General features: G+C 52.0%; 1 protein-coding gene across 1 annotated transcript; it reads left to right on the plus strand.

Moving 5' to 3' along the window:
* The first annotated feature begins 3,433 nt into the window (after nt 1–3,433).
* Pard6b (par-6 family cell polarity regulator beta) lies at nt 3,434–24,518 on the plus strand. The gene is made up of 3 exons (NM_001108609.1): nt 3,434–3,735; nt 9,503–9,725; nt 21,750–24,518. The coding sequence occupies exons 1-3, from the start codon at nt 3,670–3,672 to the stop codon at nt 22,577–22,579; spliced, it is 1,119 nt and encodes a 372-aa protein (NP_001102079.1). The 5' UTR covers nt 3,434–3,669; the 3' UTR covers nt 22,580–24,518.
* The last annotated feature ends 451 nt before the right edge of the window (nt 24,519–24,969 follow it).

The raw sequence follows: 24,969 nt of genomic DNA on the forward strand, positions 1-24,969 counted from the left end.
TGTGACTGTGCAAGCCACAGGACAGCCTCAGGGGTCATTCCTCAAGGGCTGGCCAGTGTGCAAGGTGCAGGGATCCTCCCATCCCCGTCTCCCTAGTGCTGGAATTTTAAGTGTATTCCACTTTTCTTTTCCCCCGTGGGTTCTGAGGATGGAGCTCACATCCGCGTGCTTCACAACAAGCACTTGACCAACTAAGCCGTGCCCAGACCATTTTGTGTGGAGATCAGAGAATAACTTGTGGGAGTCTGTTGTTTCTGGGTTCCAGGGACAGGACTCAGGTCGTCAGACTTGGTAGTGTCAGATCGGCCATTAGGCTGGCCTTGAACTCACACACCTACCTACCTACCTCTGCCTCCTGGGTGCTGAAGTATGGTGTGTACTACCGAATGAGGTCCCTGAATTTAGGCAATCCACCTGCCTCCCCCTCCCGAGTCCTGGGATTATAAGTATTGAGCCACCAAGCCACACTGACTGTTTAGAGCCCAAAAGACCACGTTGGAAGAGGATAAAGTGAAACTATAACCTTCGCCAAGTAGTCTCAGGGGTGGGACAGCCGGTGTGTAGGTGGGGAGCTCCGGTGACCCACTCCAGACTCACGATCCAAGGAGCCTATAATTTATGGAGCCAGGTCAGGCTGTTACCTTACTTATCTCTCAAACCCACTGAGCTCTAATTCTCACAGCTTCTCATGCCCCTTGTCAGTCCGGATCAGCTCTGGCTTGAGGATTTGGGGGCAGGGAGAGGAGGTGGGGAGAAAGGAGGTTAGGGTCAGTTTCTAAAAGGCAGGAGTCAAGAGTTAATTCACACTGTTTCTCTGATCTTCAGGCTTCTTAAGCAAAGCTGACAACAAGGCTCCCCTCCCCACAGCACCTTTATCAAACACAAACTATTTTCTACATCCCCCTCCTTACACAGCCCTGGCTCGCCGCAGATCTGCCTGAGAGATCCAGGAAGCTCTGGCCTGGCCCTCCCTTGAAGAAAGGAAAGTTCAGGTAGCAGAGATGCCACACCCGGGGGGGGGGGGGGGGAGGGCGGATGTGACGGCAGCTCCAGGAATGCAGGGCCCACGCAGGTGCACTGGCACCCATGAGCTTCCTCCTCAGCGCAGCTGATAAAGTAGTCTCGATAACAGTAATAGCAACCATCCAGCCATCATCCACACCGACTTGGGGCCACAGGTCCACAGTTCTCAAGGTGTGACCTGCTCAGGGCAGAGTCAGGAGAAAGCTGAGATTGGAGTTCCTACGCTTTCTAGTACATGGGTTTTAAGAGTGACCCATGGGTCCACTGGCACCTGGGAACCTCGCTAGGGGAATTTCCAAAGTCACATTGTTTTCATGAAGGTGTCGCCTCACCTTCCTTCTCTCAGAAGGAAATGATGGAGTTTTCCACGAGAGACATGACAAATGGTGACATCATCTTTAACTGCTTGGAATACATACTGTGTATTGTTTTAAACGTGTTTCTGTTTTAGTTCCAATACAATAAATACCCATAGGGGAACTTTGAGGTTCCCTGTAATGTTTAGTTAAAGGGGTCTTGGGACCCAGAGAACTGCAATTGCTGGGTTGATGCCATTGAGCAGGGCTCCAGGCCTGTGGCTGGCCCCTCACAACCACGAATCTTCCCTCCACCACACAGATATGGGTTGGAAAGGCAGCCTTGTGATTCAGCTTGGGGAATAGCCTCTCTTCCTCCAGTGCTTCCACCCCGAAATGGCCAGGAAAACTTTAAAGCTGCCTAGGTCTGGCGAACTGATTCATTGAAGGGGCTTCTCATCTTTGAAGGTATAGGGTGTAGCCTGGAGAAGCCACAGACTGGGCTCCTCTGTCCCCAAATACATACATGAGAGTATGCCAAGCCAGGAGACTAACTGAGCAAAGCGGACATATCCCGCCATTGGGTAACTTTCATTCTACATAGAGGAACACTATTTGAAGTGCGCATGCACGAGGGAAAATAGAAAACCTGAGACCCATCACAGTGGAAATGGGGAGGCACAGATGTTAAATTCTGTGGTACAAGGGGAGAGGGTGGACAGGAGTGAAGCTTCCTAATCAGCTAGCTCTTCAGCCCTCCGTGGGGTAGAGGGGACATAAAGGGTCTCAACTTTCACCTTTCTCCTAACATCAGCAAGGCCAATGATAAACAAAACAGCGAGGCATCCGCCCCACACCCCGGTGTGGGGCGAGCGCTCAGAGATTAGGAATTGGTGTTGTGTTACCAGGGACACAGCTTGGTCACTGGGAGAACAGAACACAGCCCAGAGGCCGGCGTTGGTACAAACAACAAACAGCCAAGAAATTGCTCCATGGAGAGAAGACTTCAGCCCCAGAGGGCGGATGGGGAGGCCTGCAGGGAGCCAGGGCCTGTGGGGACTGTAGCAGGCCTCAGCTCTCTGGTCCTCTCCTGATACCCAGGACACCCTGGGGACAGGGAAGATCTAGAGCAATGGTTCTCAACCTTCCTAATGCTGTGACCTCGCCTTGTGATGGCCTCTGATCATACAATTATTTTTCTAGTTACTTAATTGTAATTGTGCTACTGCTATGGCTCATAAATATCTGTGTTTTCCAATGGTCGTAGGTGACCCCTGAGAAAGGGTCGTCCTGGGGGTCGGATCCCACAGGTTGAGAAGCGTTCATCTAGTCGAAAGTGCGGTTTCCCCGCGTGAAATCCGGCCGAGAGCCCCCTTCCAACCAGCCTCTTCTTCTAGTGACTGTCCCAGAGGCGGGAAAACTTGAATCTTTCGACAAGAGTTTCAGGGGGCCGCCTAGAAGCCGCAGCATGGGGGCCCAAGTCGAAGAGGGGCCCTGGAAGCCCAGCAATCCCACGTCATCACAAGGGAACGGCCGTACACACATTCCAAGCCGGTGACTAGGGCGCGTTAAAGATACGGGTGCTCCGGACTCGACCCAGCGGGCGAAAACGCTCGCGCGCATGCGCAAACCCCCCCCCCCCCCCCCCGAGCTGCAGTCCAGGTGCGCTCGCGCTTCCGGCCGGCCTTCCCCATTGCCTTCTCGGGGCGGAAACTCTACAGCCAGCGCATGCGTCCTGCTGCTCCCCATATTAATCCGGAGAGGCCCAGAGTTTCAGGTGATCCCGCCCCTCCCTCGCAACGCAGGGCCAATCGCTAGGCTGTGGGCGGGGCTTTCCAGACACGAGGCCCGCCCACGGGCCGCGCGAGCCCCGCAGGCTGCGTGCCGATTGGCTGTCGCCGCGGGCGCAGGTGCGCGCTTCCTATTGGGTGTGGGCGGAGCGCGAGCCGCCGCCGAGGCTGCAGGTGAGCGCGCGCACGTGCCGCGGCTGCGGCCGAGCTCGGTGCACGAGCACCGGGTGCACGAGCACCGGGCCGCGCGCGTGCCCGCGGGGGAGGCAGCGGAGGAGCAAGGCTGCGGCGGCTGTGGGATTGTGCTCCGCCCTCTCTTCACCGCGGCCGCCGCCGCCTCCGAGCCTCGCTGGGAGGGACCCGTGTCCCCGCCTGCCGCACTGCCAGTCCGACCCTCAGGCCGCCACGGAGCAGCGGGCACAGCGCTGCGCGGACCTTAGCAGGTGCCGTGACGAAGCGCCGTGCTGCGCTTCGAGTCCCGAGCCCGCGCTCCGCGGCCCCGCTGCCCGCGCTCCCGAGGACGGGCCCCAGACGAGGCCGCCGCCGGCCGGGCGCTCAGCATGAACCGTGGCCACAGGCACGGGGTGAGCAGCGGCTGCCTGGGCACCATGGAGGTGAAGAGCAAGGTGCGCGGCCGGGCGGGGCGACGGGGACGAGGGCTGGCGGGATGGTAGACGCGGGCTGCCCGGTGAGGACGTAGGGTGGAGGGATGATGGACCTCGGCTGCCCTGTGGGAAAGCGGGGAGGGCGATCTGCTGGCCGAAGCACGTAGGAGAGAAACTTGGTGGAGCGCGGCGACGGGAAGCGTTTGCGTCTGCTCCGCAGCACAGCCCCTGTTTGCTATCCTTCGTATTCCCGCCTTGCTTTAAGGGTGCGATGGGGACCGCTCCAGTGCAAGGTGATGGGATAGTTTTGGGGGAAATCCCTTCACCCCGGGCACGAGTCTGAGGCTTTGGGAACACCTTGCTGTCTTCTCATGTAACCTTTTCTTGGGATTCGGGGGTACATCGAATGGAGGAGAGCTTTTTCCAGCTCTAACTTTGGTATGCGTCTAATCTATGAAATTAGCACTATCGCCTTACTCTGGTGCTGCGCTTGACAATCGAGACGCTGCTACCCTTTTCATTCCGGCTCTTCATTCCGAATGTTTTTCCCCCTTGGCGGGTCTGCCAGTCCTGTTAGTGATTTCAGTTTCCGTGGAATTCCTCAATCCCAAAGCCGGGTGAGCAGAGTAGCCCGTGGGGATTAACTGAAGAATGCCTTCTTCCAAAAAGGGGCTTTTCAGATGGAATTTGAAGGTGATCTGTAGCCACTCGAACATGTCGGCAAGCCTCTCCTGATTTTGAAAGGCCAGGAGGAGCAGGATTTTGTAGCCTGGTTCTCTGAGAGTTCTGAGATGACAAGAAAACCAGCACTTAAAGGGTGTGACGTCCCCCTAACTCTGCTCTAGGACCAGGTTTTGCCGGATGGAACAACTTGTAAAACAGTCGTAGAGGGCATTGCTGACCATGAGAATTTAGGACAAAATTGTTGTGAGACACACAGGAAGAACGGTGTATCAAACACCCACAGTAAAAATAAGTGTGGTGGTTAAGGGATTCCTTGGGGAACGGCGGTCCTGGGAGTAGGGTGAGTGGGGAAAGGTGTCTGGAGCCTTTGTGTGTAGTTTCTGGGCTTGAGAGGAAAGTTCTGTAACTAAGAGTCACATATCTACACTTGTTTTTAATGTTTTTTTATTTTTAATCTCTAACTATTGAAGCTGGATCTAGAGAGTTCCAGGAGACCCCGTCTTAATGAAGTGGAGGGAGGACTTTATATATCAGAATAGATACACAGATCTGTTTAATAATAACAGGACTGTTGGTGTTAGAGAGATAGATGCACTTACGCGTGTGCACTGTTCTTGCCGGAGTCCCACGCTCAGCTCTCAGCATCCCTGTCAAGCAGCATGCACCTGTAACTTTCTTAAAATTCACTATTTTGTGTGTATAAGTGCCTGCATGTATGTCTGTGTGGCCGCCTGTATGCCTGCTGCTCTAGGAGGCCAGAATCCTAGAGAGAGTTGGATCCCCTGGATCTGGAGTTGAAATAGTGGGTGCTGGGACCCACACCCAGATCCTCTGGATGAGCAGCATGTCCAGTGAGCCTTCTCTCTAGCTCCAGAAGATCTGATGTTCTGGCTTCCCAGAGCACCTACACATGACATGCACACACAGAGACACAGGTGTACACAGAGCTGTTTTAGAATAAAAACTATGATAGTTTAGGGGACACACCCTTCCTGGCTGGGGTTCCATACAACAGCAAGTGACTTGTTAGTATAGGAAGATGACTGACTCCCAGACATGTCCGTCTTTTTCTCTAGTTTGTAGCTGTCAACACACAAACTTTCTCCTGGCGTCTCTTTGTAGTTGGGCTTGTGGGACTTGAGGTCAGAAAAGAAAACCACTTGCGATGTTGTGTACTACCAACACTGAGTTTTATGGTCCCGATCTTGGTAGTGAGTCCTTAATGTTTTTTTTGTTTTTTTTTTTTTATCATTTAAAAAAATAAGTAGAGATGCTAGGTGTGCCAGCCAGTCAGATAGGAGTGGGTCTCTGCCGGCAGGAAACTGAGCTCTTGTGGACTGGAATTTCAAGCTTTTTGTTTTCCTTTTCCATTTACTGATCTTTGAATATTTTACATAGTTCTGTCCAAAGTGTGTGGTGTGTATTTCAGCTGCCGTACCTATACTAATAGTGTGAGCCCTCCCCTGAACAGAGGCAGGGAGTCAGAAGATACACTTGGGAAATGCTGTCAGGCTGTCTCATCTGCTAACGAATGACAGACAGCAAAGGCCTGCTTTGTGAGGTTTTGAGATGTTTTATTTTTCTGTGTAGCCCTGACTGTCCTGAAATGTGTGTGTGTGCATGAGTGCAGGTGCCTACGGAGTCCAGAAGAGGGCGTCGACTCACTGGAGCTGAAGTTACATGTGCTTGGACACATGGTGGGAACTAAACTTGGGCCCTCTGGAAGAGCAGTGTGTGTTCTGTTGTTGTTGTTGTTGTTGTTGTTGTTGTTGTTGTTTTTAAGACAGAGTCCCTTGGCAGGAGAGACAGCTCAGTGGTTAAGAGGTCCAGAGTTCAAATCCCAGCAACACATGGTGGCTCACAACCATCTGTAATGGGATCTGATGCCCTCTTGTGTGTCTGAAGATGGCTACAGTGTACTTATAAATAACAAATAAATAAAAATTATTAAAAAAAAAAAAAAGACAGGGTCTCTCTCTACATAGCCCTGGCTGTTCTAGAACTCATGTAGACCAGGCTGGTCTCGAACTCACAGAGATCTCATTGCCTCCGCTGGGAGTAAAGGCATGTGTTGCTAGTCCTACCTAGCTCAGATTTGTAAAAATACTTTCATTTTGTGTTATGTAAATGGTAAAAGCTCATTTAGATTTTCATTACATTCTGGTCATTTACAGAGTATATGGAGAGTCACAGGTACCTCCGTGTAAGTGTAGGTCAGAGGGCAACTTTGGGAAGCTGATTCTCACCACCATGTGAGTTTTGGGTATTGGATTCAGGTTGTGAGCCTTGGCCACAAACACTTTTACCTACTGAACCAGCTGCTGGTCCAGTGTCAGTTCTATAATATCACAGTTACGTGATCCTAACTAGAACTGGCTAGTGTGCAGGTGGGTAGGATCTCCTTCACAGCAACAGTAGTGTCAGCCAGGGGTGGCCCATGCCTTTAACCCTAGCATGTGGACGCAGAGGCAGGAGGATCTCTGAGTTCCAGGCCAGCCTTGTCCACAGAGCAAGTTCCAGGTCTGCCAGGACTACACAGAGAAATCCCTGTCTATCTTGGACAACCAGAAAGAAAGAAAGAAACAATAGTGTCGACTTTATTATCTTTGCTCTGGGAAGGGAGACATGGTACAGATAGTAAGAATAATGGAGTGTAAATACGGGTCTAGTTAGAAGTGTGATACCAGCAACTGGGTGATAGCTTTCTTTGGTAACTGATTTAGCTTCCTGATTGTTTCCCCCGAAAGTTCTCCATAATCAGTGTGATATCCTTAGGTAACCTTGGTCTCAAGGACAGGGGCTATAGCTGCTACAGTGGAGCTTGACTGGCATACTCAGGCCTGGCAGCATCTCTGCCACAGCCAAGACACCTGCCCGCAGCCTCACAGTCTTGGGACATGCCTCGTCCTCTTTGCTACCCATGAGCAAATGCAATATTAACAGTGCTGCACACCCCACAGCCCCAGCTCTCACTGCAAGTCCCAGAGCAGCTAAAGCTCCTCAGGGGAGTCCAGCAAACAAACCACATTAGGGCTAGAGGAGAGCCTCAGTGGTTAAGAGCACAGACTGCTCTTCCAGAGGACCAGGGTCCATTCCCCTTCCCCCCAAAAAACCTAAGTTCTAGAATATGCTAGGAAACAGGCCAAGATTGGATTCCAAGCCAGAAAAATCACATGGCGAATAATTGTTGATTGGGTCCGTTTGATCTCTGTCTGATTTTCCTTCATGTCTTGAAAAGTTCTTACAGTCATACTTTGCTGCACGAAGTAACTCATCCGCACTTCATCGTTTGCCAGCCTTCTTGGGGGTTGGGGGCACAATCTACTGTCAATATCTAAGTGTTTAAGCCAGAGAAGAAAGTGTTCACAGAGAGCTTGCACCCAGAAGCTTTGGGGAAACCTAAAGGGTTAAGTCATTAGGTGTATTCCATTCAGATTGCAGGGGAGGGGGTGATAGCCTGGGATGAGTCAGCTTGCCCTGTGTGGACTGTGGCTGTGCTGTGAGACCCGCCTCCTGAAAATGGAGGAGAAACTGCCTCAGATAACATCGTAAGACTGACTGATATGAAGGGTGTTTCCTGGGTTTTATTTACTCTGAAGTGCGTAGGCGTGACTAACTTTTTGAGAACTTTAAATATGAGTCACCTGATTTTTCCTGACAAATGTTAGTGTTTATATCTCAGGTATGTGTTTTGGAAACTTTGAATTTGTTAAGAGTAAGAAGCGGCCAGTGGGGTTTTGTTGTAATGTCGAATGGGGAGCAGAAGAGCAGGGTCGGCCATAGGTAGAGAGAGGGCTGGACGGCTGGGTGTCCCGGGACTGCTGTTGGCCGAGAATACCGGTTGGGATAAGGGCCTTTCTCTGCCTGGCACCTGCTATTCCTGTGGAACATTCACGTTTCCTGACTAGCCTCAGAATTTATACAGAAAGAGAGTCTGGCAGTCAGACGTGTTTAGCAAACATTTACACTTTTTTCGTGGCTCTGGACCAAGAGCCTTGCACATGTGAAGTTCATACTCTACCACGAAGGTCCATCTCTAGCCTCAAACAAAGAAAGTTAACAATAGGATTTTAACTACCCCACCCCTTGGGTGAGCAAATGTCCCTCCCTTCCTACCCCCCCTCCTTTTTCCCTCTAGTGGCTGTGTACTACTATTTTGCCTGCCTGCATGCATGCATGTGCCCCATGTGTCCTGCTTGGTGTCCTTGGAGGTCAGAAGGGAGCCTCAGAGAGACACCTAGAGTGTTTGCGAGCCACCTTGTGGGTGCTGAGAACTGAACCCAGATCCTCGCAAGAGCAGCACGTGCCCTTGACTGCTGAGCCATCAGCCCAGCTCCTGGCATTTAACTGAGCATTTAATGTGCTGTGTACCCAGTGACTCGTAAGGAGGCTCTTTTTGAAGAGGGCAGATGAACCTTTCTTAGGTTCCCCGTTTGAGATCTTTTACCACACCAGTGGAGGAGCCTTAATGTGTGGCCTTGAGGGACCTGGAAGGTAAGTGGGAATGATGAGGGTGCTTCCTGCCTGCCCTGTGATCTCCTGCCTCCCTCAGGCGGTTAATCTCCTCACTCACTAATTGCTGAGCTTTTGAAGCAGGCCAGCCTCCTGGTCCCAGCACACAAACATGCTCCTTAACCAGACCAGGCAGGGTTTAAAGCTGGTGTGTTAATACGCTTTTTTCCTTCCCCACACAAACTTAGGCTTCTCTCCTGTCCTTAAGCAGTATAGTCCTTACATGATGACGTCACTCATGTCATACCAAGAAGCTCAAAGTCCTTTTGATACACTTAGATGTGACTCTTACAGCCCACGGAAAGATAAGTCATTTTATGGGGGTGTTACCGCCGTGGTAGGAAGTTAGGCCTGTGAATGCCTCCGGTGTCACCCAAGGTTGGAGCTGAGTTGATGCAGGGCTGTCCTGAGAGAACTGGCATGGGGATTGTAGCCATGCCTCCTGCACCTCTTTGCCTTCCGCTCCTGGCAGTGAGGTTCACCACGGGGCTTCTGTGGCCTCAGGTTCACAGAGATCCTCTTGCCTCTACCTCCCAAGCGGGACTAAAGGCGGCTAACTTTGTACCTTCTAATACGTTCTTTATGTTCGTAGTTCGGAGCTGAGTTTCGGCGGTTTTCTCTGGAAAGATCCAAGCCCGGAAAGTTTGAGGAGTTTTATGGACTGCTGCAACACGTTCACAAGATCCCCAACGTTGACGTGCTAGTGGGCTACGCAGACATCCACGGGGACTTGCTGCCCATAAACAATGATGACAACTACCACAAGGCCGTTTCCACTGCCAACCCACTGCTCAGGGTCTTTATACAGAAGAAGGGTGAGTGCCTTTGTAGGAGCACGCACTTCGGAGGGTGGGGAGCTTGCCTGTGACAGAGTGCCTGCCTCTTGTGCAAGTCTTACACCAGGTAGTACAGAAGCTAAAGCATTGTGTTGCCGGCTTAATTAACATCCACGCTTCCTGAATGTATGGGAGAAAATCTATGTGTGTGTGTGTTTTTTTTTAAGATTTATTTATTTTATATATGTGAGTACACCGTAGCTGTCTTCAGACACACCAGAAGAGGGCATCAGATCCCATTACAGATGGTTGTGAGCCACCATGTGGTTGCTGGGATTTGAACTCAGGACCTCTGGAAGAGCAGTCAGTGCTCTTAACCACTGAGCCATCTCTCCAGCCTGAAAATCTGTGTTTCTAACCACTATGGAGACAGAGACAGTCTTGTGGAGGTTAGAGGACAGCTTGTAGGGGGATAGGCAGCAGGTGCTTCGAGCTGCAAGACCATCTTGCCACTGGCCTTCCTTCTTAGAGCTTTATTTTTAAATTGTGTGTGCATGTACGAGAGTGTGTGTGTGTGTGTGTGTGTGTGTGTGTGTGCGAATGCAAGTATAAGTGTGTGTATATGAGAGAGTGTATGTGTATGTGTGAGAGTGAGTGTCTGTGAGAGAGTATGTGTGTGTGTTTTGTTCTGCACACATGGGTACAGTTGTTCTCAGAAGCCAGAGGTGTCAGGTCCTCTGGAACTGGTGTTGCAGGCATCGTGAGTGGTCTGTGGGTGCTGGGAATCAATCTGTGCATTCTGAAAGAACAAGCCACTACTCTTAACCACTGAGCCATCTTGCCAGTCCCCTCTTCTTAATTTTTTTTAAAAATCAAAATTATGAAATTAGTCCTCACTGTTGGACTGATGGGAAAGAGTGAGCTTGGCAGCCTTGACCCCCTCCGAGTCAGTGGAAGCAGACCGCTCACTCTCCCTCTCACTCTGTCTGGGGGACTGTGCTGCCTGCAACCACTTCCTGGACAACTGAGGGGGGCAGCCCCAGCTCTGAGTGGTACTCGGCAAAATCTTGTTTCTTTCCCATTTTAGAATATTGTTTTAATTCACAAAAACAGTCTAAATATAAACCTGGCTGGGATTGAGACGGGAAGGGAGATTCTGGGGGCTGTGGATATTGTCTCTCGGAAAGTGTCTTGAGTCCTAAAACCTAAGAGTGCCCTGCTGTGTGTGTGTGTGTGTGTGTGTGTGTGTGTGTGTGTGTGTGTGTGTGTGAGAGAGAGAGAGAGAGAGAGAGTGACAGAGACAGAGCCACAGAGGGACTGCAGGTGGAGGACGGACAGCCCTGTCCTGTTGGTTATTCGCTCCTCCTATTTGGTAAAGGGAAGTTTGAAAAGCTGCTTTAGCTTCGAGCAGAGTGTGATGAAGACCTTGCGGTTTTCCGACCAACCAAGAAAGCATCTTGAAGGGAAGGAGGGTGGGCATTAGCCCCCACTCCTAGGAAGCTGACGTCCACCAGTCTCATCTGCTGATGGGCTGCAGTCTGTTCTGAGCGAGTTAGTGCGAACGGTCGCAAGTGCCCATGGGTGGGTGGTGGGCTCTACAGCAGGCACACACACTGTGGGCAGAGACTGATTGCAGGAGGCCCTGTTGTCTGCTCGCAAGAATCAGTGTGTGGAGCGCCCATGCAGGGCAGAGGGGAGAGACGGGGAGCTGGCTGACAGCAGGAGTGCAGCAGAGCACAGCTGTGGCTGTGAGTACCGTAACCGTGTATTACCCGAATCCAGCAGAGGGCTAGGATTGCTGGGGGATGACAAACTTGATCCTAGGCTTAACAGATTATCTCAGTAGTCTTCGGAATTGACCACCCATGTGGATTAGAAATGGTCGTCTGGGGTTGAGGGTAGGATTCTAGAGATCTGGGCACTGGTGACAGCTGCACTCAGTGACTCACATCTGTAATCTCAGCCCAAGGCAGACTATGAGTACTGTGAGTTTGAGGCTAGCCTGGGCTCTATAACAAGACCCTATTTCAAAAAGACAGCAAAGCAACATAAAAGCTGGAAGAATAGGGGTTGGGGATTTAGCTCAGTGGTAGAGCGCTTGCCCTGGGTTCAGTCCCCAGCTCCGAAAAAAAGAAAAGGAAAAAAAGCTGGAAGAACAGCAGAATTGGAGAGCAGGCCCACCTGGGGAATGGTGAGAACTGGAGAGCAGGTCACTCCTGGGGAATGGTGAGAACTGGAGAGCAGGTCACTCCTGGGGAATGGTGAGAACTGGAGAGCAGGCCACTCCTGGGGAATGGTGAGAACTGGAGAGCAGGCCCACCTGGGGAATGGTGAGAACTGGGGAGCAGGTCACACCTGGGGAATGGTGAGAACTGGAGAGCAGGCCACTCCTGGGGAATGGTGAGAACTGGGGAGCAGGTCACACCTGGGGAATGGTGGGGAGAGCAGGTCACACCTGGGGAATGGTGAGAACTGGGGAGCAGGTCACACCTGGGGAATGGTGAGAACTGGAGAGCAGGTCACACCTGGGGAATGGTGAGAACTGGAGAGCAGGCCACTCCTGGGGAATGGTGAGAACTGGGGAGCAGGTCACACCTGGGGGATGGTGGGGAGAGCAGGTCACACCTGGGGAATGGTGAGAACTGGGGAGCAGGTCACACCTGGGGAATGGTGAGAACTGGAGAGCAGGTCACACCTGGGGAATGGTGAGGACTGGAGAGCAGGTCACACCTAGGGAATGGTGAGAACTGGAGAGCAGGTCACACCTGGGGAATGGTGAGAACTGGAGAGCAGGTCACTCCTGGGGAATAGTGAGAACTGGAGAGAAGATCACACCTGGGGAATGGTGAGGACTGGAGAGCAGGTCACTCCTGGGGAATGGTGAGAACTGGAGAGAAGATCACACCTGGGGAATGGTGAGGACTGGAGAGCAGGTTACACCTGGGGAATGGTGAGAACTGGAGAGCAGGTCACTCCTGGGGAATGGTGAGAACTGGAGAGCAGGCCACTCCTGGGGAATGGTGAGAACTGGAGAGCAGGCCACTCCTGGGGAATGGTGAGAACTGGAGAGCAGGCCCACCTGGGGAATGGTGAGAACTGGGGAGCAGGTCACACCTGGGGAATGGTGAGAACTGGAGAGCAGGCCACTCCTGGGGAATGGTGAGAACTGGGGAGCAGGTCACACCTGGGGAATGGTGAGAACTGGAGAGCAGGTCACACCTGGGGAATGGTGAGAACTGGAGAGCAGGCCACTCCTGGGGAATGGTGAGAACTGGGGAGCAGGTCACACCTGGGGGATGGTGGGGAGAGCAGGTCACACCTGGGGAATGGTGAGAACTGGGGAGCAGGTCACACCTGGGGAATGGTGAGAACTGGAGAGCAGGTCACACCTGGGGAATGGTGAGGACTGGAGAGCAGGTCACACCTAGGGAATGGTGAGAACTGGAGAGCAGATCACACCTGGGGAATGGTGAGAACTGGAGAGCAGGTCACTCCTGGGGAATAGTGAGAACTGGAGAGAAGATCACACCTGGGGAATGGTGAGGACTGGAGAGCAGGTCACTCCTGGGGAATGGTGAGAACTGGAGAGAAGATCACACCTGGGGAATGGTGAGGACTGGAGAGCAGGCTACACCTGGGGAATGGTGAGAACTGGAGAGCAGGTCACACCTGGGGAATGGTGAGAACTGGAGAGCAGGTCACTCCTGGGGAATGGTGAGAACTGGAGAGCAGGCCACTCCTGGGGAATGGTGAGAACTGGAGAGCAGGCCCACCTGGGGAATGGTGAGAACTGGGGAGCAGGTCACACCTGGGGAATGGTGAGAACTGGAGAGCAGGCCACTCCTGGGGAATGGTGAGAACTGGGGAGCAGGTCACACCTGGGGAATGGTGGGGAGAGCAGGTCACACCTGGGGAATGGTGAGAACTGGGGAGCAGGTCACACCTGGGGAATGGTGAGAACTGGAGAGCAGGTCACACCTGGGGAATGGTGAGAACTGGAGAGCAGGCCACTCCTGGGGAATGGTGAGAACTGGGGAGCAGGTCACACCTGGGGGATGGTGGGGAGAGCAGGTCACACCTGGGGAATGGTGAGAACTGGGGAGCAGGTCACACCTGGGGAATGGTGAGGACTGGAGAGCAGGTTACACCTGGGGAATGGTGAGAACTGGGGAGCAGGTCACTCCTGGGGAATGGTGAGAACTGGAGAGAAGATCACACCTGGGGAATGGTGAGGACTGGAGAGCAGGTTACACCTGGGGAATGGTGAGAACTGGAGAGCAGGTCACTCCTGGGGAATGGTGAGAACTGGGGAGCAGGTCACACCTGGGGAATGGTAAGAACTGGAGAGCAGGTCACACCTGGGGAATGGTGAGAACTGGAGAGCAGGTCACACCTGGGGAATGGTGAGGGGAAAGGGGCTTCTATGCCATGGCACCATCTCCCAGATGCTGAAATTAAAGACTTGCACCACCACGCCTGGCAGATTTTTAGTGTTTAAAAATAAGACTTTGGGGCTGGAAAGCTTGACAACCAGGGTTCTTCTATCCCCAGGATACACATGGTGGAAAGAACTGATTTCTGAAGTCTCCTCTCTTACCTCCTTAGTGTGCTGTGGAATGTGTGCATGCACAGAATAGATGTAATATAAGTATATGTTATTGTATACGTATTTGTGTGTTGTGTGCCCCTTGTAATCATAGCACTCAGGAGCTGGCAGGAGATGGGGGGTGGAGAGTTAGGTCATGGCTACCCTGGATGACAGAGTTCCCAGTCATCCTCAAGTGTACTTGAGAGCTAATGAGCTGGCTCAGGAGGTCATGGTACGGACCACCAAGACTGGTGACGTCAGTGTGGTGCCCAGGCCAACAAGGTGGGAGAGGGAAGCCAGCTCCCGTAAGTTGTCTTCTGGCCTCCACACCACATGCTCCACGACACACACGACACAAAGTGTGTGCATGACTGTAACATGCATACATATCGGGAATATATTATGGCTTTATCGAGAATTACAAAGTCCTCTCTCTCCTCAGCTGTCACTTGAAACTTCGTGTGCCGCCTTCCACTCCAGCTAATAGAGTCCTGGTGTAAACAGATAGGCCAGACCTTCCAACACTGAGCCCCCCACCCCTTCACACCCTGCCTGACTCAGTGCCTCCCTCCCTCTGCCCTGCTCTGTCTCTGTGTTGGGACCCTCCTGACCAGTTTTCCTGCAGCTTGGTCATATGTTGTGTGGGTCTGGGCTCTCTGGTCCACACGTGCTGTTGACCACCAGGTCCTAGCATGGAAGATAGCACACACCGTTCTACTTCTGATTGAGCATTTTCTTAAAGCAAGCAGAGGCTCAGGCAGGAGGCTGTTTCTGTCAGTGGCCTGGAGAAGCCAGCAGAGGGCCTGGTTAAACCACGGGTTCTGGTTTCTGGTTCGTTGTTGTCTTTTTCTTGTTTGGACTCAGGGTCTCACTCCACAGCCTGGCTGGCCTGGAACTTGCTAACTTGCTACATAGACCAGGCTGGCCTTGAACTCGGAGGCGTTCCTGCCTCCGCTTCCTGTGTGCCGGGATTAAACCAAGGCCGCAGGTTGTGTTTTTAGCCATTAGTTTTGTCTTTTCTGTTTTGTGGTGCTCTTTGGTTTTGAAACTACGGCGTCATGGTGCCAGACAGACACCGTGGCCTGAGCTGTACCCTCATCCCCTCGTGATTTTTTTTTTAAACACGTAACCAAAGCCATTAACGTTTAAAAGCCATGGTCGTTTAGAATCTGATGTGCTTCTGACTGAAGTTTCTGGGGTGAGGACTGATGCCTGAGTGTGGATACTCAGAGCTGACGCCTAGACAGCCAGTCTCACACTCTGCACTTTGAAAAGTTCTGTTTTATAACGATTTTCTGTCAGAAGAAAAATGTTGTCCTGTTTCTTGGGCTATTATCATGAAAAACAAAACAAAACCCTGGTATCTGAACAATTATTTTCACAGAGGGTTTCCAGCTCCTTTGCGGGGCTGAGTTTCTCCTGCTGTGGCCTGGCCAGGGTGAGACAAGCACTGGCCTCTGTTGTCTGTTTCATGACGATGTACTAGACAGGTTAGAAATATTGAAGTTTGTCTTTAAAACCTGTCCAGATCAGGGACAGTGGCATGGGGACCTCCCACCAGCACCAGTATTTCCCTGTGGGCCAGCAACATGGCTCAGTGGGTACTGATGTTGCCATCAAGCCTGACAGCCCAAGTCTGATTCCTGGAGCCCACGTGGTAGAAGGAGAGAACTGATTCCCACAGTTTGTCCCCTGACCTCCACATCCATGCACACATGTGTGCACTCGCGCGCGCGCGCGCGCGCGCACACACACACACACACACACACACACAGAGTCACATACAATAAATGAGTGTGTTAGTTATGGTGGCACTACTCACACACTTTAATCCCAGCACTCAGGAGGCAGAGGCAGGGGGGTCTCTCTGAGTTCTAGGATAGCCTGGTCTACATAGAGAGTTCCAGGACAACTAGGGCTACATAATGAGACTCTGTCAACTCAGACCCATTAGGTCATTCCTGTAGAATGTTCCCGTAGAACAGAGTCAGGGTAATGTGTTTCCAGACAGATCTCTTAGTCTGGGACCCAGGACATGTTAGAGCGCAGGCCCTCTCCCCTAGCTGACTGTACCTGTACTCAGATTGTGTCAGACGAATTGTGTGTCCTGGGGTGAACAGTGCTGGCAGGGCCTCCCACTCTGCTGGGTCTCGTTCAGGACATGGCCTCTGTGACTCACACACCTGAAACTGGCAGAAAATCAGCTCTTAGACCTTGACCTGGCACTGGACATGACTTTGTAGCTACATTTTAAGGTTACATTTTACTGAGCCAGGGTTTAATTTTAATTCAGTCCAAGGGATACACATCCCTTACTTCTCAAAGGAGGCAGGAAGAGTGAGTGGTACAAACCTGTAATCCCGGGCGGAAGTGAGTTCAGGGCCAGCCTCTGAATACAAATACAAGTATAGACACTGCCATAAAAACTTTACTCTGGAAACTAGAGCTATGGGTCACAAAATGATCCCCATCGCTGCTGACAGAAGCCGTGCTCCTACCTCTGAGCCAACCTTTTTTCAGTCACCAAGTCATAGCACACACAGCTGAGTTGTTTCCCTCGTGTTTCCTACACGCTGACTCCGCCCCAGGCGGTCACATCCTCAGTGCCCACAGAGGTCAGTCTTCAGGCATGCATCAGGGAGCTTTCTAGAAAACCCAGGTAAGGTTACCATGATGACTGGGCTCACAACCCAAGGCCGAAGTCCTTAGGCCACAGCGCTTCTCAGGAGCCCTGTTTGCACCCCCAGTACACCCCCTTCCTTCTCCGTGTATCAGACCTCTTCACCTACTCCCTTCCCCAAATACGCACACACTTTATGCATCCAGAAAACCTTCTTCCCCTCCCAATCCTGCTACCTACTACTGCTCTTCTCATCTCTGGGGACACCTCATTCCCACAGTGAAGTCCTGTCTCCCCCTGCCAGCCTCGTCGGGTCTCCCTACGCTGCTGACGCTGACTAGCGTTCCTTATGCCGTCCTTGTAGGACTGCAGCTCTCCGAAAGCAGGTACCCTCCCGTTTCACACTGGCAGGGCGCAGTCTCAGGCATGGTTGAAAAGTAGTGAGTGGTTGCTTCTTCCATGGGGAAGAAGGGGTCCATGTCACTTGAACATGGGCTAAAGTGGTATTTAATCCTTTCCAAGTTGCTGGATAATTTTCGATTCATCATTGTGCGTTAGAAAGAGACTGGCTGGCGGACAGGCAGGACGTTTTGTAACCCGCCCTTAAAAACATTTCTTATCCCTCTCAACCCAAGGTTGGTTGTGAAGGTGACACTGAGTGCCCTGCAAAACCAGACCACGGCTTGCTGTGTAGCCCAGGCTGATCTGAACTCACGGTCATCTGTGTCCACCTCCAACGCCTCAGCTATGAGTGTTGTGAATACCACCGCACTCTTGTTACCAGGGCTGGAACCTAGGGCTTCATGCCCGCTAGGTCAGTGCCCTACGGTTGAACAACACTCAATGCCACCCTCACCGCACCCTGCTTTATTTATTTTTTTAAAGACAGGAGCTAGCCTTAACCTCGCTGTGCAACAAGTTGGCTCCTGATCCTTACGTCTGCCCCCAGTGCTGGGTTATAGGTGAGCATGTCTGGCCTGGCCTGGGGCCAGTCCTCCTGCCACAGCCTCCGTGTAGTTGCCCGTACAAGCCCATGCCACCAGGCCTAGCTATCCTGTCTTCCTCTGAACCTGCAACGGGACAAGCTCTAGAGCCCGCTGAGGACCTGTACTAGTGTTTGCTATGCCTTCCTGCCTGGGACTGCTCCGTACTGTGCTGAAGTTTTTGTGTCCCAAGGTTGCTGCTTTTCACTGTGGGCATCACTGCTGGTCATCACAATGGACCCTGGCTCACCTCATCCGAGTGTGCTGTTAGGAGAGCTGGGAGTCTGTGTGCGAGATACACGTTTGGCTGCTTAGAAGTTTAGAAGCTTCTGGGTGGATTCCTGTCAAGGGCAGCGGGCAAAGATAGTTGGCTGAGGGATAGAGTTCTCCATGGGGTGTCCTGTCTGGCCTTGGTCAGCTCCGCTGTGGGTCTCTGGGACTCCCATGGCCTCTGGAAGTGACCTTGGCCTCCAGCTGGGCCCTCCTGGACGGTCACCTTTACACTTTACACTCACACCCTGCACCCTGGCCTGCTGCCAGCGTGTTTCTTTCCCAGTGGCTGGAAACTGATTAGCTGGGTGGGAGAACAGAGGTGCCTTTGTGCCTCTCAGTGCTTCTGAGAATTTAGAGCGAGCATTCAGAGGGAGTCGTAGGCCAAGGCAAATTATGCAGATTTGGGTTTTCTCCGAAGGGTTTCCCATGAGCAGGCATGTAAGCAGCTTGGGGGCCTTCTCGGCTTTGTGGTCTGGAATTCCCCTGGACATGTTACACGAGCTTCCACTATTGGTCGTTCTGAAATAAACAGTTCAGTGTAAGACTAATCCTAACGGCGTTTATTGAGATTTTTGCCAAAACCTCCTGCTTCAATGGATTTATTTCTCAAACCGAACTATAAAGCAACTTTCTGCCTAAGGACACAACACAGATGCTTTGTGAGATGTGGCTGGAGGGATGGGGAGACAGGGTGTCCCTAGGCCTCCGCAAGTGGCCTAAGGAGCCACACACTGGTACCCCGAGGTGCCAGGAGGAACCTGGAAGTTACTGGTCTCGTAAAGACCTGGCTTCTTCTGTCTCAGGTTTTTTTGCATTTGTAAGTTCCTGAGTGGGATCTGAAGATAATGATGGGTGTCCTTGGCTGGGGCAGGTCCCTAGCTGGGGCAGGTCCACTGAGAGAGTAGCAGGATTTCTGTAGGGCCTGGGCTGTCTGTCTGTAAGGGATCTCCAGGTAGTTACTTTGCGGGTGAAGGAGCACATGAGAGGTTCAGTGTTTTGGAAACAAGGCCTTGTATGTCCCTGTGTAGCTGTGGATGGGTGGGTGGCCTTGGGTTCCTGACTGCTTCCATGCCGCAAGCCCCGCACTCTGATTACTGAAGTATTGTCTGTCTTTGTTAATTGTTTCCCGGTTGGTTTTGATTTTGGGTTTTGCTTGGTTGGTTGGCTTAGGTTTTTGCTTTTGTCACTGAGATAAGGTCCCTGGTGTAGCCCAACCGGGGCTCTAACAACTCAAATGTCCTGTTTGAGCCTCCAGAGCCTTGGGGCTCAAAGACAGACCAGCCCTGAGGCCGCTTCAGCTCTCCTCCCGTTGTTCATTCTGTTCCCAGCCCTCCCTCCTTGATGCTCCATCTGTTTTCTGCCTTCACCTTGTGAGAGGAGTGTCTGGGGCTGTGTCTCCAGCCTGTGACGTACTCAGCTGGCTCAAGGAATTTGTCCTTCTGCAGGTGCACAGTAACAGGGCATGCGTCTTAATTCAGCTGCAGATGCAGGGTTAGCACATGCGTTTGTTGTGACTTACTAGGTATCAGCACTGTTGTCTGTCTGTCTGCATATACTCTATGCAGTGGGCACGGGGAGGTTGGAGGACAACGTGCAGGCATTGGCTTTCTGCTTTACGGGTGGTTGGGCTCAAACTCCAGTCGCTAGACTTGGCAGCGAGCACCTTAGCCACTGAGCCATCTCACCAGCAACAACGGAAGTTTTACTGAAAAACAAGGCTTTCCAACATGGAGGGAAATCTGCTGGGAACCAAGAGACACGACACAACTTAGATGGGGCAGGAGTTCCAAGTTTGCCAGAGCCCTCCCACCCCGCACCCCAGTCTGCCACAGCACTGATGTCACACCTGGTTGAAAACATGAAAGATCCCACACCTCTGCCTCTGCCAGAGTGGGGAGTGAGAGATTCAGAGCCCATGGGGAGAAGGGAGCTGATTTAGAGACAAACAGCACTGGCTGCGTCCTGACTTCACACGATTAAGTGTGGCTGGATTAAGTGTGGCTCGGTTAGGTTTGTTCCTCTTCCCCCACCCTCCCAGCTGCTGAACCCAGGGCCTCACTAGTTCCAGGCAAGTGCCCCCCACCCCCACTGCCACACCCAGCCATCTTTCTCTCCTGAGTTCCCCTCCCCCGCCTTATTTTGGATGTGATAAATATGCAAAGCGGAAGTGTTCTAGTTAAATGCAGGAAAACCTGCATTTAAAGGAGCTGTTTTAAGCGGGCAGGTTGGGATAACACTAATCTTAGCTCAGTAAAGGCAGAGGCAGGAGGATTGCTCCAGCATGGCCAACCTAGTCTTCAGTGTGAGACTGTATCTCAAGTTTGTTTTCTTTCCCCTTCAAAATAGGGTTTCCCCGTGTAGCCGAGACTGTCCTGGGGCTCACTCTACATGTAGAGCAGGCTGGCCTCAAACTCAGAGGTTCTGCCCTGCCTCTGAATGCTGGGATTAAAGGCGTGCTCCATCACCCTGCTAAGAGAGAGTTTATTTTCAAGTAGCTGATGTCAAATCATTTTTATTCTGGCTGGAGAAGTGGCTCAGCTGGGAAGAGCACTGGCCGCTCCTCCGGAGAACCCAGGTTCTATCCCGCACATGGCTTACAAGGTGTGACTCCAGTTCCAGGGGACCCAACGCCCATTTCTGATCTCTGAGGACACCAGGCACACATGTGGTACATACACACACACACACACACACAGGCAAAACTCCCATACGTGCAAATATATTTTTAAAAGATTTAAAAATTCTGAGGGGATCTCCTGTCATTGAGGCTGGTGTTGAACTCAGTATGTAGATGAGGCTGCCCTTGAACTCCTGATCTTCCTGCCTCCGCTGCACAAGAGATGGGTTTGCAGGTGTGAGTACTAAATATGTGTACATATTTGCCAACAGTGTGCACATAGAGGTCAGAGAACAACTTCTGAGAGTTGATTCTTTTTCCACCATGTGGGTCCTGGAAACCAAACTCACGGCATCAGGCTTGGCGGCAAGCTCCTTTACCACTGAGCCCTCTTGCCAGCCCAAGCTTGATGACGTGCTAACATTAGAGGTAAATCCTGTAACCCCAGCTTTTCAGAGACTGAGGCAGGAGGAGGATTGCCTTGAGTACCAGGTAACACCCGGGGGACAGGAAGGGGAGAAGAGATGAAGTTGTAGCCAGGTGTGGTGACGGAAGCTGGCCTGGCAGTGTGAGCCTCTTCACCTGAGAAGAGCAGGAGGAGGAAATTGAGCCTGTAAGGTCCACCACAGGTTATTTTGATGTTCTGGGTCTTTTGGGTTTTAGATTTTGGTTTTGAACTTGAGCTCTCCTGCCTTCTGTCTTTGGCCCCTAAGCGTGGGGATGACAGCAGGTGTGTGGGCCGTACTTGACTGTCAGAATTTCACCGCTCACTTAAGTAGTTCAGTAGTTAGTGATGTTTGCGATGTGTGATAGCGCCCTCTAGTGTCCTCTGAGGGTATGGCAGTCACCCGTGCAGCTCTCTGCTCTGGCTGAGTAGCTGACACCCGGAGGCTGATCTTAGGCGCTGTCTGCCGGGTCAGCTGCGGGCAGGCATGTTTCTTGGTGGGTCTGTAACCGTCCTGCGTTTGTTTTCTCCAAGCAGAAGAAGCCGACTACAGCGCCTTTGGCACGGACACCCTGATCAGGAAGAAGAACGTGCTGAGCAACGTGCTGCGCCCCGACAACCACAGGAAGAAGCCGCACATCGTCATCAGCATGCCGCAGGACTTCCGGCCCGTGTCATCCATCATCGATGTGGACATCCTCCCGGAGACGCACCGCAGGGTCCGTCTGTACAAGTACGGCACAGAGAAGCCCCTGGGCTTCTACATCCGGGACGGCTCCAGCGTCCGTGTGACGCCGCATGGTTTAGAGAAAGTTCCCGGGATCTTCATCTCCAGGCTCGTCCCCGGGGGCCTGGCCCAGAGCACGGGCCTGCTGGCTGTCAATGACGAAGTTCTAGAAGTAAATGGTATAGAAGTGTCAGGCAAGAGCCTGGACCAGGTGACTGACATGATGATAGCCAACAGCCGTAACCTCATCATCACGGTGCGGCCGGCCAACCAGAGGAACAACGTGGTGCGTAACAGTCGGACTTCCGGCAGCTCCGGCCAGTCCACCGACAACAGCCTCCTGGGCTACCCACAGCAGGCAGGGGCCAGCTTGGAGCCAGAGGACCAGGACAGCGATGAGGACGACATTATCATTGAAGGCAGTGGTGAGCCGCAGCAGATCCCGAAGGCCACCCCCGAGGCCCTGAGCCTGGAGTCCCTGACGCAGATCGAGCTCAGCTTCGAGTCGGGGCAGAATGGGTTCTCCCCTCTCCAGGACACGAGCCTGGTGGCTGTCCCCAGCAGCCTGGACACCGAGTCGGAAAGCCGAGCTCCGGATCAGAAACTCTTAGAGGAAGACGGAACAATCATAACGTTGTGAGTCGCCAAGCTGTCTGTCCTCTGAGTGAGGATGTGAGGGACGGTGTGTGAGTGTAGCACAAGACTGATGCTGTGGACCTCCGGGCCGTGATACTCCACGACAGCCTTAGTGCGGCTGGGATGGGGTGGGGCGTCTACCATGCCGGTGAGTGTGAGCAGGCCACAGAGCGGGTGCTGCTTCTCTGACTGAGACCTGCCTGGAGCCGGGCTGCGGTGGCCAGTGTCTGCCTGCCTGCAGGGCCCGCTCTTTGCCCTCTGTGAAGTCTGATTGTCTGTTAGCCACTGGGAACCTCAGTTCTTAGATTCCCAGCGTTGATGTTTTCTGACTTTAAAATGCTCCTCTGTTAACTGTGACAATTTATTTTTTCCATGTGCAGTTTTTGTTCTGTCTTCCTGTTTTCTAAGCCGTTAGCCGGCCATGTTTAGGGGCCCCCTCCCTGGCCCTGGAGTCACCTGTTGTCCTCACCCTGGGGCTTTACAGTTGCAGGGTGTCATAGTCCTTTGCCCCCTGTCCAGGGTGTGAGTGAGTGTGAGTGTGTACATGTGTGTGAGTGAGTGAGTGTGAGATGCAGTGCAGTTAGCTGGCTCCCACACTCTTCCAGTGTACCAGGCAGTGTGGATCGTTTTGGATAAAAAGGCCCCCGGGTTAAGAGACTTACACATGGTACAGATGTGCACTTTGTTTTCTTCCTGGGGATTCTAGGGTGCTGCCTGCATTTGGGGAAGCCCGCATCAGTTCACCACTCACAGGGGTGGTGATTATTTGAGTCTATTTATTCTTTCCCGTGCGTCCATTCAGGATGAGGGAACCGCAGTTGTCTTCCCTTACCTGCCCCCTTGTGTTGCCTGCACAGCCACTGAGATCCATACGCGTGGGCTCAGACTGCCCCGAGGCCCTGAGGCGGACAGTTATTTATTTCCTAACCTGACAGTGGGCGAGCGTGGGCACCTCCCAGCTCTGAACTATGACTCCAAGATGAAGGACTTTATCCTCCGTAGTAGGAGCCGGCAGAAATGAAGTCTTGATCCAGTGAAGGGCGCCGGACGCCATCGATACTCAACGTGGTATCTGCAAGCGCATGGCTGAGGCTGGGTGCAGTGACCCAGCCAGCGAATGTTGAATTCACTGAGTCCCTCCTCTCATGGCACGGCCACTTACTGACAGCATCCCCCTCTGACACTGTGCACCATGCAGTGCAGCCCTAGGGTGGAAAGCAGCCATAGGCACAGAAGGCTCAGTTGCACACACATTCGCGGTGCATGGGCTCAACGTTGTAAGTAGAGATATTTCACATGCTACCTCTCTCTCTCTCTCTCTCTCTCTTTTCTCTCTCTTTTTTTTTTTTTAACAGAGTTTTAACATTAGAACTTTTCTCTTGGGGAAGAAACACTTCAGGGCTTGACTTTTGTACAAATTTTAACTGTAAAATGCAGAATTTCTCTTCTGTCTGAAAATGGAGATCGCTGCTGGTGTGGATTTTAATTTAAAAGATAATAGTGTTAACAACGAGGTCCTAGCAATGAAGGGAGTGGTCAGTAGACCTCCGTGAGCCAGTGGATCTTGGCTATGGGGGTCCCATCCCGTTGGCTCAGTTCTTGAGGCTCCTTAGAACACAGACGTAAGTGTCAGCGGCTTAGCGTGCATATCTGTTGTCCCGGATGTCGAGCCTCACTGTGAATTCTGTTCTGTCCTCAGTCATCAACTCTGTCAACCAGATGCTGTGCTGTTGTGAACCGTGAATTTTCTAATTAAATTTTACATGCTATAACATGATTTTTTTACATGAATGATACTTTGTTTAAACTACTAAATGTCAGTATTTTACTACAATTTTATTATAAAAATGTACATTATCACTAAATGAACTTTGATTTTGAAAATCAAGTTAGCTTTAGTTCCACATTATTTTTTACAAATAAAAACGGACTTGTATAAAGGCTACTTCCTTGTCTGACGTTCTATGAGGCGCACCTAATGAAGCATCCTTAGTTACTGCACAGGGAGTGACACTGGGTCACCACTGATCCCTTGACCCTTTTCCAGGGCTAAGTGCTGCACACCAAGCCCCAGTCACCACATTCCCCACCTGGAGCCACACAGCAGGCCTCTGTTTTACATTTGTACTTTGAATAGTCCAAGCTAGCCTCCAACTCATGACACTCGGCCTCTGGGAAGTGGGATTTCAGGCACAGGCCATGCGGCCATCCCTGGGTTGTTTTGAGTTTTTTTCTGTTTTGTTTTGTTTTTTAAATTTTAGGCCAGGCCCAGTGACAGGCCTTTGAGGTCCAGCACTCAAGAGGCAGTCTGATCTCTGTGAGTCCCAGGCCACCCTAGGCTACACAGAAAGGACATGTGCTATTAAGATAAAGTATTTTGTATGTGTGAGCACA

This window comes from Rattus norvegicus, chromosome 3 (assembly GCF_021556685.1).
Source record: "Rattus norvegicus strain SHRSP/BbbUtx chromosome 3, alternate assembly SHRSP_T2T, whole genome shotgun sequence".
NCBI classification, from domain to species: Eukaryota; Metazoa; Chordata; class Mammalia; order Rodentia; family Muridae; genus Rattus; species Rattus norvegicus.